The sequence below is a fragment of the Anomalospiza imberbis genome, chromosome 2 (assembly GCF_031753505.1).
Source record: "Anomalospiza imberbis isolate Cuckoo-Finch-1a 21T00152 chromosome 2, ASM3175350v1, whole genome shotgun sequence".
Taxonomy (NCBI): Eukaryota; Metazoa; Chordata; class Aves; order Passeriformes; family Viduidae; genus Anomalospiza; species Anomalospiza imberbis.
Genome location: NC_089682.1, coordinates 114,052,532 through 114,069,538, shown reverse-complemented (window position 1 = coordinate 114,069,538; position 17,007 = coordinate 114,052,532). Strand labels below are relative to the sequence as shown.

Sequence of the window (17,007 nt, the reverse complement as noted above, 5' to 3'; positions counted from 1 at the left end):
TTCATGTACTGAGGTTAGCCCAATAAGTTTAATAGTTAAGGAAAAACAGAGTGGGTATTTACTCACACACAGTTTTATGAGAGGAACAACTGAAATGACAGCAAGAAAAACACACTTTTTGGACAAACTGATATTACATCACGTTAGTGGGCCACAAACTCTTTAAAAAAATAAATCTTTTGAGACATGAGAATGAGATCACATTTTAGCATGCTTTAAATAGCTGAAAGGCTCTTCAAAGCATACATTTTCAGCTATTGGCAAAGACAATGATTATCTCCTCATCTGGAAATTAAAAAGCATTTAGCAATAAGTTAAAGCTAGCCTACGTGTAAGTGGGCTAAATACTAGTCAGAGATTTTTCCCTTTTCACATTTAAGATGATACTACAGTTCATCACTTCTGTAGCTTATATGCTGTTGTGCAATGCCCCACTGAAGTTTCACATCTACTCTGCAAAAGAGAACGAGGGTAAACAGCTTTCTTTTAGAATAGTCACAAATGGTAAAAACAGTAGTATTTGTTTGTCTGATTTAATTAGATGTCTGCTGTTTATCGCACACAAGAACTGTAAGCAGAGTCCATGAATTCTTCTGAGAAATATGAAACCTCCTGGTTCCATGCAAGTTCAATACTGCCTCTCTCTCTTTATTTCTCTCCTCCTATCTGCAGTTTTCCCCAGGCCAAGTTTCCAACTATCTTCATATGAAAGAAAGTTTTACTTCATGACTGCTACCCGAGAGAGCCTGGCTCCAGGCTCACGTTGGCTTCAGGTACATCTTAGACCACAGGAAGCTGGATGTTTTTCCTTTGAGGCACTAGAAGTTAGGCTAAGAGTAATAGTCAAGTTGGCCAAAGCTAAAGGGACAAGTAGCTTTCATTGCCTTCCTATTTAAACAGCTGGCCAGCGAAGAAATCTTATTTTCCCTTTTTTTCCCTGAAATAGATTAAGTACATTTTGCAGTAACAGATTCCCCAGTCTTTCATTCACACATCTGTAACCCTAATGTTTACTAGTCCCATTTTACTTGTTTCCTCAACCTCACGAGAGAAGTTAACCATGGATCTCTTCACATTCAGATATGCACACAATCTTTTTTGTCTCTTAATAATGATCAAGTTTGTAGTTGTCCTTTCACATTCTCAAGCTAAGCCAAGACAAGCTCAGTTCTATGACAACATTTTCAAGTATCTCTCTTCAGAGAGAGAGCTGCTGCAGCTGAACAAAACAATTGCAGCATGCTAGTTATACTTGGATTTGATAAGCAGTTGGAAAGAGGAGAATAACCAGTTTTCTGATTTGTCTATTTTCAGACATATAGAAAACCCCACTGTCAGCATCTTGAGTAAAAAATAGGTGACATCTTCAGACCCCAGTAAAACCACTTATGTGTGTTAACTTGTTTAAATAAACACCCCCACCTCAAGTGACACAGTGGCCTGCAGTCTTCCTTGATCCATTCACAGAGCAAGAGTTATTTTTACTGAGTCAGTAATCATGCATTGTATTCCAGAGGAAATACTAGCCGGGTACCCCTGCTTGTAACTTCATGATCTGCTGCTCCCAAATCACGTTCCAGTGCTTCCTCTGAACTACTTTTTGTTCTCTTGCTGTCAAGGTTAGTGGTAGCTGTATGGGGGCCAGAAGAACCATTTGCAGTTATTGTTGTATCACCATATGTCACAGTGAGGTCACCATCATTCAGAATAAAATCAGAATCCTCTTCTCGAAGCTGTTCCTGATTCTGAAGAAAAAAAAAAAAAAAAGAAAAAGAAAAATCTCTACACAGTGCACAGCACCTTTTTTGCTCAGAACATAACTGAAGAAAATTCACCTACATGTCAATACAGAAGAGATAAGGTTCCACCTTAAGAAGTGTTAAAAATAGCCTTGAACCCAGTGTTTGCAAATCAGCTTACTGTTCCCTGTATAACTACTGCTACTGGGGAGAGATGAGAGGGAGCTGAAGCCAAGAACTAGGTTATGGAACGGGTAACCCAGGATTTAGTAGCACTGGAAGGACACCAGAAGTACAAGAGATGAGTGGTACATATTGGGTTTTGCATGACAATTTAGAAGGCAATACAGGAGGATCAAGCACAGCTGAGCCACTTTCACACAGAGTTGCATCTGTTCCTAATTAGTCAAATTCATTAGTAAACTTTTTGTGCAAGTCAATAAGAACTCAGTCCAAAATCTCTATATTCAAGGATTCCTCAACACGTTTTTGTTATACATCAAGAATTAACAATATTTTTTCAAACTATCTCCTTACTTTTATCTATTACTAAAGAAAGCATTACTTGACCTAGTTCTTCAGAATGCTTCTGAGCTATAAAGGATGGATACAACAAAATGCTTGCTTCATAGTTTTGTAACTAGTTCTGAAGTGTCTTCTTCTCAAAATCATTTAAGAAAGTGGCTCACAAAACCCTGTGAATTTATTTTGGCAGAGATGGAATGAAATATTTAGTCAGAGAATAGAAATTGCCGAAGTGTAATAAAGCACTTCATTTCTCTATCACAGCATAACACAACAACAATTGTACCGCATTCCACTCCTGTTTAACGTGGTAAAGGGCAAAATAGCTGAATTGGTCAGAAAATGAGCTTTCTTCATATTTGAAGAAAATTGTAATCAGTGCTAGAAGCTTGCTTTCTTGCAACTGAAAGCAATTATTTCCCCACATGAATGGCTCCGTACGGCTTAGCAGGAGCTAAAATGTGCCTTGCTGTTCCCTCAGTAGGCTGGACACGGATCGGGCTACGTTCTCAAAATACATTATTTTCTTGCACTGCGGCAAAGGAAGGGGGCCACAGGCCATGTGAGATGGGATGTCTGTGATCAACGTGAGCAGAAAGCTCTGCCTCTACTGCAGAACAGGAGTTCAGGGCACTGGCGATTGAAAATGCTGATTAACCTGTCCATGATGAAAAATGCAGCTCCTGGCTAAATAAAACTTCCTGGGAAAGCTTCCTGTCATTATGTCAGAAAGATAATCAGACAAAATGAAGCAGCAAAAGCCTCTAGATGATACAGAATATATAACTAATGAGGGCTAGAAGAGGTGTCAGGAGTTTGCCAAAATCAACGAAAGAAATGGTGCAGCTCAGTGTTGGGTGCAAGACAAGCTCTACTTCGAAGGAATGCTAATTTCTTAGAACCTTTAGGGCATCCAAATTTATCATTGCTTTTTTGTGACAAGGTTAGTCTGATAGGGAGCACTGTTCTCAAAGAGCAAATATCGGTTAGGACACTTGCTTTTTTGATCACAAAGAAAACACTGACTTACATCTTAAATAGAAAAAAAAAAGGAGGGGGGGAGAAATTAAGGGGTTCAGCTGTACTTGGCAGAAACAGCCTTTGAAATATTTTAGTTGCAAAAAAAAAAAGTCTGAGGTACAAGACCAAAATGATTAAAAGAGTCACAAAATAATCAGTTTAAGAAAATCTGCAATCTGTATATATATTGTTTTGAAGAAGAGGCATTCAAATAAGGATGATAATCAGAAAAATTAGCACGAAGCGGGAAGTTTATTGACTCATAATGTTTTAAAAAGCTGAAGAAGTTGCTAAGGTCTATCACACATTCCCCTTCATGGTTTTTGCCCTTGGAGAAGCATCCAGGAGGGGAAGGCAGAGTTTACAGAGCACCAGAAGGTATGGCTGTACCAGGGCCACGTGTGAAGTGGCTGCAGCAAGCTCCCAGAGCACCTGCTGTCTCCACAACGCTATTGAAGGGTGAACCCTTGCAGCCACCTATCAGATAAGAAACCCTAAGAACACACTGCACCTGAGCTTCCCCAAAAGGCTGAGGAGCTCTTGGAAGCATGACACTGAAAGAGAGGGTCACAGGCTTTATACTATATGGCAAGTCCTGACTCGGTCTTCCTTGGTTTGTCCCAGGCTGCACTTACATGTACCTAAACATGACCAGTTCCAGAGAAAACACTGAGCTTTCTCTCAAGGTAGTGAACAAACATTGCCTCGTAGAAGCCAAGGTCCGCTTGTTTGTTTCCAATCTGAACAGTACTGCCAGCAGCGTGTATTTTATTTCCTCTATTTCCCCTGAGAACACCCACAAAAAATCTCATGTACTATGAGACAGTTTTACTGTGTTTGCAAACAAAGAGGATGGGCGAATAAACCTATCGTGCTTCATGCAGCATGAACAATTCGTTCAAGAAAGACAGGAAATGTATCCAAATAGATCCACAGGGACTTGAAATACTCCCAAGAATAACCCTGAACAGGCCTCTGCAATCCCCTACAGTTCTGTAGGAAAAGCTTCAATTCACTCAGAAACACGGGCCTGAACAACACTACTGAAACTGACACATAGAATGGCTAAAGACCTGAATCCAAAACTCTGCAGAAGCCTGAATTCTGCTTCGATGCGCTGACCATAACTTTGAGGGACCTCTCTGCAGACTATCCTCTTTGTGGCAAAAGCTCTTCCTGCTCCTAAGAACACGTGCTGGAGATGTTTTTTTGTTATAAAAGCTTATTTAATAGGAGTTACTGCTTACAAAGCCAGTCTTTATTGCCTCCTAAGACAATGTAAAAAAAAGCACAAGCAAAGTAGGATGCATGCGCAAAGTGCTGGCAGTCATCACAAAGCTGGTGCTGAACACAACACAGGTACCACAGATAACAGAACTTTCATTAGAAGTTACTTATCTTGTGGCTCCAAAATGAAAGCATCGAGTACCATGCATGCAAAATATATTCCAACTTAAACCTGCAAAATATATTCCAACCAAACCCGTTGGAATTTAAATTCACCAAGGAAACTAAGTAGTTTTTTCTATGAAGCTAGAACCACTAAGGAGGGGGAAGGGGGAAGCCTGGCTGAACAGTTTTCTTATCCATTTTGAGAGTTATCCCCTCCAAAGATTGCAAATCAAGTTTCTTCACTGGGCTTGCATATTTATAAATGACTTCAATTTCTTTCTGGTCTCATACCAAGTTGTCATACTGTGTATGTGCAAGAAATATATATATTTTTTTAAGTGTGGAAGAACCCCAAAACAAACAACAACAAAAAAGTATACCCAGGAGGGCTTCTTTCAGCTGGAATAAATGACTGATAGAACAGAAAATTACTAAAAATTTCAAAGGACATTTCAAGAGGAAAAGCAAAATAAGTGATCTATAAGTTTGGGATAAGCTGGAAAGCCCTGCCAACTGGTCATGCTCTGAAGATAACACCAGAAGAGAAAAACAGTGATTAAAATTATAACTTTCAAAATTTAACTGCTAACAGCAGCATCCTTACATGCTTTAAATTCCAGCTTGTCTGTCTGGGTTGGAAACAGCCTAGTGGCACAGCCTTAAAGCAGTGGGAGAATGTCAGCAAGGAACAGTAACATCATCTCTGGAAAAAATCCACTGTACCTCACCCCTGTGGGCTGACTCAGAGCCCTACACATACTCCATGCAAATTGAGGCTTAGAGGACATGATCTCATGCTGAGGAATAAGTTGTGGGTGGGCTGCATTGGAGGATTATTTGACTTTCAGACTTTTGAACCCCCCTTTTGGCATTTAATTAAAAAGACCTACTCCCACTTGTGGAAGTGAGAGTGAATTCTAAGTAAGGTTGTGATAAAGTCAGATAAAAAAAAAAAAAGCCCAAAACAACAAAAGCTAAAAATTAACTACAAATATACAGTCAGCCTAGCCACATACTTATTGCTTTCTTCTCTATATAGATATCATAACTCAGACATGCACCTGGAATGAGATCCAGGATTTAAGACTTGTTTGGGAACATATTTTACAGCTAGGTTATACTTTATTAAGTATTTACAGACTTTTTTTTTCTTGTTTAACTGACAATCTTCAGTTTTTAATTCTCACAGGTGTACCATTTAATTTTCCTGGAAATACCTCAGAAAAAGCACTATTCCAATCAGTTTCTGTCCCCACAAAGACATGGCTGTCTCTGTTGCTTCACCTGCATTTAATAGAAAGGCAAAAGATTCCATAGCTTATAAACCAGTAATGAAATGTCATAGCCAAGTGCTGTAGCAAAGTCAGCCATGTAAAGAAACAAAAAGACACAAAGCAACTGCAGGCTTCAGAAATCTTGAAAAGAAGCTAGAAATAAAACTTCAAAATCATATTCTTTCCTAAGACAAATGCAGCACTGCACTGAAAAGGAACAGGAAAGAGAATACAACAGGAAAGTTCCGTGTCATGCACCTTAACGAAGTATACAACCTAACAAGCCTTTTAAATGAAATTAATGTCCTGTGTGTACCACTGAGCCAATCCATTAAATAATAAGTTTCCATATCTGGTGGTAGCCAACAATGGTGAGTAATGAGGGGAAAAAAAAAGAAGAAGAAAAAGAGCCAACTATAAGAGAAAATGAGAGTCAAAGCTTGCATATTCATTCTGGTTAGATCCTCAGTTACTGGACAATTACTCTCATAAGATCATACAAGGACAGACATATGGGTAGTGCACAAGTGGGCTAATTGGTCTGATGGATGCCTTCCAATCTAGACATGTTTTAAGACCTTCAGTGCCATTGCAAAGATGGGAACTAGGCCAATTTCTTGTATTACTACAGTTCCAAATGGGCAACAGGTATCTCAAAGTTCTTCGAATTTTTTCTATCAGGTACAAGTAAGATGCTAATGATACGCAGAGAGAAATGTAGGGAAAGATTTCAATGCTGCAATTAGAATTCATAACTCTCTAGGAAAGGATTAATAGACAACTGGTCCAAGACTAGTTGAGCATAGAGATATTAATATCCCAGAAAACCTGCAAATTTGAGATGTCCCACATAGTACTGTGGCTTCATTTACAAGCAGCTTATGAAAAGTTGTAGATTTCAGAAGCACTGTACAGATAAGAATGACAAGGATCAGGATCCTACAAGAGTAATATGAGAATAAAGCACAAATTATTGCAAGATACGTCTGTAGAGACAGTATGGTGACCTGTTAGACTGAGATAAGTAACTGATTAATGGTTTCTGAAACCTGATCTCAAATTTTGCAGTGGAAACAATGCAGGGAAGCGCTACCAAGTTTTTTTCCAGGTGGGTAAATGTGTCAATGACATCTTCAAGGAGAGCTCAAAGTTTAGCAGTAACAGGCAAAGAATCCTGTCCAAAAGCCTTGAGAAGGGACTAAAGATTTTGAAGTGATTCACTGAGCTGGGTTATTGACTAGGCCTGTAATTTCCCCATATCCTTAAATATTATTTTTCTAAAGTAGTATTTGAACAATAAGATAATTCCTGATCTCAAACAACAGAAGCTTTTGCCTCAGGGGAGACAATCTTAAATCTTTTCTGCCTAGGAAAACCAGGACTTTCTTGCAGTATGTCTATCAGACCAGCTGAAACCAGGACATTACCTAAAAAGAAAAAACACTTGCTGGCATTTAATAAATAAAAAGCAAAAGTAAGAGGTATTGAATTGTTCTACTTACATCATAAACCTGGGGACTCGTCAGGCAGCGGGCTATCAGGCCACACCAGCTGGGCAGCGTTGTGGTCAGCGGAGGGCCACTGTGAGTGAGAATTGGCTTTAAATAACTTCAGTAGTTAAGGAAAACACACCAGTGCTCAAAAGCCACTATTGAAAATAGAGACAATTGTACATAAATGTAGTTCTGCCTTTGAACTGTGATATGCAATACTTGTACATAAAACACCCTCCCAACATTTTCCCCTTGATTGTTTCAAGGGCAGTTTCTTTACTCACTAATCTTCTGCAAGGACCACTAGCTAACTTTCTTCTTACAAGTTTCAAACCGTTGCAATGTCTCCAGCTTCCATGCTCTCAAGTAAAAAGAAGAAAGCAAAGGTGCTTTAGTGTTGAAATGTCCAAGGGTGTTTCTGCTCTGAAGATGGGAGCATGGTGTCAAGGTTGCAAGCTATAGGCAGCAATATTCCTGATATTCCTGAGTGGCTCTATATAGGGAATACAGAAATTCTGTCCATTCAACATTCTCAAAGCAATATAGCCACTTATGTGCTGGTTACTGAGCCACAGAAGTGCAGCCAGAGATACTACCCTGGTGATACTCACAGATATTTCTCCAGTGCACATATATTTACCACACGGAGCCAGACAGGCAAAGGGAAAACTGTATGAAGCATGTGCCACAGTGTCAAAGGAAAGCAGTGCTACCTAGATGGCACTGAGGGGACATGGGCATGGGAAGGGAAAGTCTCTTTACCCCTACTTTACAGGTCTGTGCCCTGGTAAATCCACACTTTGCACATGAGTACTCCACACTGATGATATGCCTCAAAAAAAATACCCAAGAGTCAAAATATATGTCTCTGTTAAAAAGCAGCATATTGATCTTGTCTAACACATTAATCAATCAATTTCATTTTAAATTCAAATACATAAGTTTCAGGTATTCTACTTACTTTCTTAGGCCTCTAAGCACAGAGATAATCAAGTCCATTTGTAAATATAACAGTTTCCCTCCCAACCCATTAAGATTCTTGGGGGGTTACAAGGGGGCTGGTTTAGCAGAGAGCTATCCCTTCCCTTCAGCAGATCCTGGCACAGCTGCTTACTTGAGCAGAGTTATGTTTCCTCCTTTCCTCCTTCTCTAAGAGCATGGTTACACCCATTCCTGGAAAGAAACAAGCTCTTCGCCCTTGCGCTAGCCCAGGCTCCACGCTGCCCTGTGCCAGACAGGCAGCAACTCAGCCGTGAAAAAACAAGCCCAGTTGAAGACATCTGCTACTTCATCAAAGGTGCAGTTTTCTCCATGTCTGACAGTTGTGGGTGAGCCCAGGGAACGGCCCACAACATTAAGTGCATTCCACAGGAATGAAGTTCCCACTCATCCATGCGTACAGAGCTCTGCAGGCAATAGCGAGCTCTGGAGCACACTTTTCCATCACTTACATCTTTTTCAAGTTAAGCTCTCTTGCAAAGAGTGAATTTTGAGACGATCTGCCTTTCTACACAGAAACCAAGTAAATGCACCAGCAAAAAAACCCATTTAGCCATGGATACAGAGGTGGCAATTCTACAGATCATCCCATCTGTACAATTTAAGCCCACCCAGCTTAAATCTTATCTGAATGCCTTCTTCCAACAGAAGGAGCAGACTTTTATCCCTACATACATTAAGACAGTTCTGCCTCTCAGTGTCAGTTTCCTTGGCACAAACTTCACAGAAACTTTTCCTAAATATTGCTAGTCACCACTGGAAAAAACAAACAAAAAACAAAAAAAAAAAAAAAGGAATGCACTGTCAAGATCCTTTAAGTTTCTGTGAAAGGGGTAGTTAGGCTGTAATTTTCTCCTGGCACTCCCCCGCCTTTGCTGCAGCTGCTAGGGAGGGATGTTCTCTGCAAGCATCAGCTGAGGGAAGTCAGCATTGCCAACTACTCCTTTCATTGGGCACATCCCTTTTGTAAAGGCAAGGGAAGAGGACAGCTCTGCTTCCTTCTTAAAAAGACGAAAAAGAATCAGTCAGCCACAGCCAGATCCTTTCATGCTTTTAACACCAAAGTCTCTCTGTGGCTTTTTTTTTTTTTTTTTTTAATAATCATAAAAATTGACCTTGAGGCACTTTGAGGCCAGTCACTAGAAGAGTTAACTTGTAATTACTAACATTTATGAATATTTAAAATAGCACCTACACTCCCTTCTGTGCTTTGGGTCAGTACTACTGCATCTGAAAGCATTGGTCACAAACAGATTTTATCCCAAAGATGCAAGTGCTATTAGGATCCAAACATTTTTAACATACTAGCTAGGTTTGCCTGGGTGTGAAAGCCTCGTGCACAAGGCATGGAAGGAAACTACTGTGCTCCAACCAGCCCATCAATCTGTTATCAATCAAAGGCCAAGACCCCAGTGAAAAGACTCACATGCAAGCTACAAGAATACTAGGGCCCTATCTTTGGTCAGTGTGTGTATTTAGCTGCCCCAGAAATTACTAGGAATTCAGTATTGAAATGTCTTTGGGTTTCTAGGTGTGACTTGCCATGGCCACAAGATTATCTTTGCCATTTTCTGCTAAGTGACTCTAAGCTGTTGAGGAGCAGCTGTGACATACTTAATGTGTCATAATAATATACTGATTAAGTTAAGTAGATTAAAAAAAAAAAAAACCCAAACCCACAAACATGAAATATAGGACAGCTACACAAAAGTTACTCAGAATCTTAAACAAGGTCATCTAAATAGTATAATAATAGCTTCAGAAAGGTCGTTCAGTACTATATACACTCAGAGACACTCTGCTTTAACACCCATAGTACCTTCTGGATATACTTAAGGAGATCAGCTGGATCTCATGTAGATTTTTAGTTCCAGAACTTCCTCTTTATGAATCAACCACAGATTTTGGGACTTCATCACAAAAGCAGATGGCTCTGCAGAGCAATGAGTTGAGGCTTAGATATGTACAACGAACTGGAAACCTAGTTTGTGCTATTAGCATCATTGAAAATAAGCACAGATTAATAGAACAAATCAGAGGTCCTGATACGGTTAATTGTCTGTCTTATTGTTTAGGAAGGTATTTCATCTCTGACTGGTTTCTGTCCTCCAGCAAGTGTCACACACCCTACATTAGGGAAAGGAAAAGTCTGCTGCACCAGTGAGTTCAGCTTCAGTTCTGGGCCTTGAGCCTGTCAAATACTTAAGAGAGTCAAACAGGAGAAAGATCAAGTGCTTAAGGCTACCTATGGGTACATGGAAAGGGAAAAAGTGAACATTTCATGCCTTGAAACTAGGCTGTGTTTTCAAAAGGATACTTATGATCAAAGCTATACCACAGCCTGAAGAGCCAAGCGCTTTCCTGCTTCGTCCTGTTCCTTCGTGCAGAATCTTGGCCATCCTAAAAGAAAGATAAACACATATCAAATTACTTCAGGCAGAAAAACACAGAACTATATACTCCAATAATTCATAATATAATGTCCTGACAAAAAAAAAAAAAAAAGCCAAATGACTTCAATACTGTACTTGAAACACAGAAGAAATCTGTTTAGAGACTTGCTAATACTGAGTTTACTTTCCCTAGAAAGACCAGAAACAACTGCAGAGAACCAGGCTTTCTTCATTGCACTCAAGTTACCTTAACAACTCCTCTACCACCAAGTTCCCCGGAGCCTAAAACCTTATCTTGCTGTTAGTCTAGTAACAGATATAGAAATAACTTCCAAACTGATAAATAAGCCTCATTGATATTCCAAGGCTGATGCCTATTCATTTCTTGGTTGGCTTCCTTAACTCTAGGTCCAGGCCTAACTGTACGTTTGATGGTTTTTCCTTAAGCATGTTGCTTCCTTGGAACAACAAGTGAAATTACCATATCGGATAAATTCTCAGAAATCTGATGAAATATATCACATTTAAAAGAAATGTGCTTAACAGAGAATGCATATAAAGATCACAATTGAGGGAGGTCATGCAAATCTCAGAAATGCTGGATCAACCTTGAAAGGGCTAACAGTGTTAAATGTAATCTCTTACCTAGCTGTGCTGCAAATGATCACACCAGCTGGTCTGCAGCTGCATTTGTTTTTACTTTTGTTACTGTTTAGGGTTTGAGTGCTTTGCTTTGTGTTTTTGTTTTGTTGTTTGTTGTTCAGATTGGGGGGGGGGGGGGGTTGTTTATGGCCAGAAGCCAGAGTTAAACACAGGAAAACAATTGAATGCCTTGTATGAATCATCTTCCAAACTACTGGAAAAGAGCAAGACAGGATTCCACTGCGTACTTCTGACTAGCAAAAAATCCATGATCCAGCAAGAGTTAAACCCAATACATTTTCGCTCCCTCCCCTTCCCAAATGATCTATTTTCTTTAACTGTGACATACTGCTAATCTTGGCTTGGTGAAAGAAAGATGAATCCAAAGGGAACTGACTAATGGACTACATTAGCAATGCATGCACAGCTAAAGGGGGAAACAAATGGGTAAATTCTTTATATTTACAAGGGAAAAATCAAACATGATATTTCCAGAGCAGACACTGAATGAGAACAGAATACCCATGCTCTGTTCCCGTTACAGCAATTCCTCAATTACTGAGGACAAGCTCAGTCTGAACTGGCCAAAGCCATCTTTCCATGATACCACTTCCTAACCTTGGAATGGATAAATATTGGTATATATGCAATAATTGTGGCCTTCACTGTAAAAGCTCTTTTGAGGCCTGGACTTCTGGTTACTTCCAGATAGTTACAAAACAAAGTTCACCCTTACTTGAAGCCAGCTCCACCATTTCAGCATCTATTTTGTGTGCTGAACACAGGCTTTTACAAAGAACATTGAGATGCCAAATGCAGTTTCTGAAATGAAAGATGTGCCTCCTGAGCAAGTATCTCTTACCTGTACAACATGTACCAGGAAAAGAAAAAGAAAGGATTGAAAAAATAAAAAAGCCAAAAAAACCACAACCAACCAAAAAACACCAAACAAACAAACCCCAAAAAACCAAAAACAAAAAAAAAAAAAAACAACCAACAACAAAAAACCTACCAAAAAAAAAACCCACCCCAAGGCAGGAGAAACCACTATGAAAAAAGCTAATCCCAAACACGTTAATCTATCTCTGACCAGCCTGAACACCATCATCATACAACATTTGTTCCCTAAGCATCCTCTAGATCCAAAGTTGTCTTCTTCAAGTAGGTTCCTTCATAAGCAACCAGCTGTGCTGCTGAACTATCAGCGTCAAGCAGAACTCTGGAAGAGTGCAAACCAAGGTCTGGACAGAGGAAAGTCCCAGTTAAGCCTGAGGAATTTTTGAGTTGTTTTGGTTTTTTCCAGACCTTTCACTCCTCCTGTGAATCAACTCAAGTTTATAGATGAGCAAAACTGAAAATTCTGCCATGAACAACATTCTTCCATCAACCTTGTTTGCCAATAGCATATTTCAGGGGGAAAAAAGTCAACCCTTGGGCTGCTAGTGGTGCATGGAAAGCTTCACTAAAGATTCACAGCAGCAGTTGGCTGAATACAAATAGCACTTTGCCCGTGCTCCTCCTGCTTCACCCAGGCAATAGGTAGTCCAGGCGGGATCCAGCTGGCATGTGGTTTGGTATACAAGAGTCGAGATCAGATTAGCAAACTTAATCTTGGATTCTAAGCAAGTCCAAGGTCCAAAATTTGGTATCAGTTAAGAGGAGCCAAGAATATCACCTCTGAACTGAGGAAGAACTATTTATGCAGTAGCATGCTAGGAGCAAGCGTGTTGGGTAGGTGGGGGAAGAGGAAAGTGCATTGTTATACAATGTATTAGTAGATTTGGGAAGGTTTGTGGTGCCTTACATGTACAAAAAATGTGACCATGACAGCGTTACACCCAAAATCACTGAATGTTTTTCAGTGGGCATTACTTGAATATTACAAAGCAAAATCCCTTACTGACTTGCCAGCTAGGACAGAAAGGTTTTATCCATGCATACAACTTCTGCAGTTTTCTATTGTCTTAGTTATAAAATAAGATCAGCCTAATATAGAAGTTATGTAATTACTTACTCCTTGTAAGACTTGAAAGCTGTCATTAGTAGGTGGAGGATCCTGATCTGGGTCAACCCCAACCCTACAGAAACATTAGGAAAACAAAGCAAGTGGTGTTACTGAGGGTTGCAAATGCTGTAAGTTTGGCAGAATGCATTTTAAAAGCACTTTAAGCACCCAGCAAAGCTGCATCAGAGAGGTTATAAGAATAGATTGAGGAAGAGCTGTCCATTACTCCCCTGCAGTTACATAGCTATAAACAAGATACCTTTTCACTCAAGAAACTGCTTTAACTCTATGTCAGCATCAACTTCTACTGCTTACCTTTGTTGCCAGTTTTTTTAGAACACTGGAAAATACTATTTTGCCTTAAAAAGTAAATGGCATCCTCTTCAGTGGACAGTATCCCTCACATCCAGCAGGAAGAAAACAGAAACTAAGGATAAAGCCTAGCCTAAATATTTCGCCAGCAAATAAGTGCCAAATAAATCTGTGAATGGCTGAAATACACTATTTTAAAAAGACACATACACTCCATGTTTTAACACACTATGAGAAGCAAAAAAAATATTTTATAAAGGGTCACAACATTAATTTGCTGCAAGTTTCATTCACCTAACACAACACAGCCACAGTGGACTAACATGTGGCCTGTAGTACAGCCTCCCATCTGAGTGAGGCAGGGTTTGTGTAACGAGGGTGTTGACAGAATAATATGTTAAGAAGAAACTGTCTACTCACTTTTGCATAGTTAGAAAGCATCTTTTTGCTGAACCATCCTTGCACATAGGGCTCCTATCCAAGACTGGCATTTAATCCTTGTAATTATGTTCAGGTTTTTCTGGTCTGGTTTGGGGTAGACTGGATTTGTCTATTTTATATCCTACTCATGTCCTGATCTCTGTCATCTCTTGTAGAACCTAAACCTCCAACCTCAAAAATTAGGTAAGATTCTCAGTCTCAACTGTGTTGTGTTTCAGTTCCACCATGTCACATAGTAAGTGTGGGAAAACACATGCAACAGCCATCTCAGACAATAAGATTTTGTTAATGTTGTCACTTCTACTCTCTTAGAGGGGACTGAGCTGGTTTGGTGCCATTTCCTTGTTCCTTAGACTTTTTGTAAGTTTGTTAATCATTTTATAGCTAAGGTGTTTATGCAACAGCCCTAAGAATCACCAGAAGCCAAGAGAACCTTGCTGGTCAGGCCATATCGTTGGTTTGTCCCAGGGACAGCATGCTTGGATCAAATAAAAGGAGAACACTTTCAAATAGCTTCCAGGGCAGCATTTTTTGATAGAACAATAGAAGAAGAGAAGTTTAAAGTCATCCTTCTAGACTCACAGCCAGCTCAAGGCCCCACACGAGTTAATGTAGCTCAGAGAAAATCCAGAAGGCTGCTCTGCAGCAGCCTCATATGAAACTAGTGCTGAGCCAGTCCTTTGCTTGGATTTTTTTTTTCTTTTTTTCTAAGCCTCTTGCTCTTTCCTCATCACTTCATTTTTCCATATATAGAGTCATCTTGAACTTTAGGCACATTTAGCATGGAAATTCCTTGGCACTCACCAGCCTCAGGATTGAAAAGCTTCGCCAGTTTAAGGGAACACTGGATAGAGTACTGGATTGTAACACATGCTAAAATAAAACACCACACACCAGAACTCTGAGAGCTTACAAGGGCTGAGGTTACTGCTTTGGCTATCACTACATAAGAACAGGTTTTGGCAGGGAAACTGAGTTCTAATGCAGAAAGCTGACAAACAACATCAGGAAACCAACTCAGTACAGTAATACATGTATATACACAAGAGTATGCATTCCTTTATAAGTACACATGAAAATAAAAGAAAAATACTTGTGGCTTTCCAAACTGCCCATGGGGGAAGGTTCAATGTGTTATGCAAAGCAACCAGGCTCATGTTGGCTGTGTAGCTGACACTGTGAATGGGGAGTTCAAGATGTTTGTTCCAAAAGATGAACATAGCTCACATTCTCCAAATAGTTTTTACTCCCTGAGCTACCTATTCACTTCACAGCACATCAGAAAACCAAACAATTCAGTGTCTCAACTTTTACTTCACTTACAAGGTTGTGCATTTGTTTTGAGAATTTTAACTGCCTTTAGGCAGGGGAATGGGGCTTAATGGAAGACCAAAGCAGGATAATGACACTGTTCATTGAAAAGTCATAGTATATCACAGACCAGGAATTTGGGTTCACTGTTGTGCTGAAGAGGTAAAAAAAAAAAAAAAAGTTTCTATACTACAATGGTTCAAATTTTAGGAAAAAAATCATACTACAAATGTTCCTCTCAATATTGAAATAGTATATCCACACAGACTTGTCCATTTAATTTTTTTCAGTTATTCTTCAAATTAATTTATATTTTGAATATTTATAAATAATTCTTTTCCACAATCACATTTTTTCAAAAAAAATCACTCTCAAAATCTGTTCCTCAGAGATTAACACCAAATACATTGCCATTTTGAATTCTCACTAATACTGTTTGCTTTTATCCTCTATTCTAGCATCAGTTGTATAGGAAGCTTAACTTTTTGGTAGCAAGCCTGCCTGTTTAACTTTCAAGGTTAAATACCCTTATCTCATGACAAGCATCACTTTTTTTTGCAGGCCCGGCCCTAGAATTCTAAGGAAGTGTCACTTTTATCACCTGAAATAAAACAATGCCAAAAAACAGTCAAGTCTGTCCCAACCTCCTTTACAGTGAAAAGAAGCACAGAAAACACTTAGTTACTTCATCTTTGCTAACTACTTCAATAATTAAAAGTACAAATAAGGCTGATGCATGTATGTCTTCAACATTGATTTTCTTCTTATGCTGAAGAGAAAAAAAATCCATATGCTTAATATATTTTAAAAGCTTCCTGTCATTTACAGGTGCTGCAAAGGTCAATACCAGTTCTCACTTATTTAACCTGCTTTATAAATGAAGCTGTTACTGGATGGATTTACACAGATCCCCTCCCAGAGGTCAGAAGCACAGAGAGGGCCTTGCTAAAGGCTGGGCTGTTTTGCTCAAACCCCATAGCAGAAAGGCAGGGTGAAAACAGTGTTTTATTGAAGAGGCACCTCTGTGATGGGGACTGAGTGGCACAGCAGATGTGGTACAACCAAGGCCAAGGTAGTGCAGATGCTAGCAAGCATCTTTGTTTCCCCCTCCACTCTTTCTGAGAGCCCTTTGCAGGAGTTGTGTGGGGATTCCCCAAGGCTGTACAAATAAGTCTTAAAAGGAAGATTTCAGATGAAGAATATGAGCAGTCTTTTAGCTGTAACAATTCATATGTGTTTCCAAATCAGTGAAAAATCCATTTACTTCCCCCATTTTAACTTTGGTATCTGATAGACACCTTATTCCTCCAGTACAGACAACTACTAGTATGTAAAGTTCAGACACCTTTATTTCAGCCTTGAGAAGGTCATTGGAATCTGTAGACAAGAGTATGCTATAGTAAAAATTAATCCAATTCAAGTGTATTTCTTTACTCCTCCCTAATGAATTTTTTTTAAGGC

The 17,007-nt window shown here is 39.4% G+C and overlaps 1 protein-coding gene across 1 annotated transcript in view; it reads right to left on the bottom strand.

Annotated features, from left to right (window-relative positions):
• The window catches only part of SLC9A7 (solute carrier family 9 member A7), a 70,508-nt gene continuing 53,501 nt past the window's right edge, over positions 1-17,007 (bottom strand). The window contains exons 14-17 of the mRNA XM_068182650.1: positions 13,492-13,555; positions 10,760-10,842; positions 7,453-7,558; positions 1-1,745 (exon numbers count right to left, since the gene is read on the bottom strand). Coding sequence (XP_068038751.1) covers positions 1,497-1,745; positions 7,453-7,558; positions 10,760-10,842; positions 13,492-13,555 — 502 coding nt within the window. The 3' untranslated portion in view covers positions 1-1,496. The remainder of the gene's footprint in view (positions 1,746-7,452; positions 7,559-10,759; positions 10,843-13,491; positions 13,556-17,007) is intronic.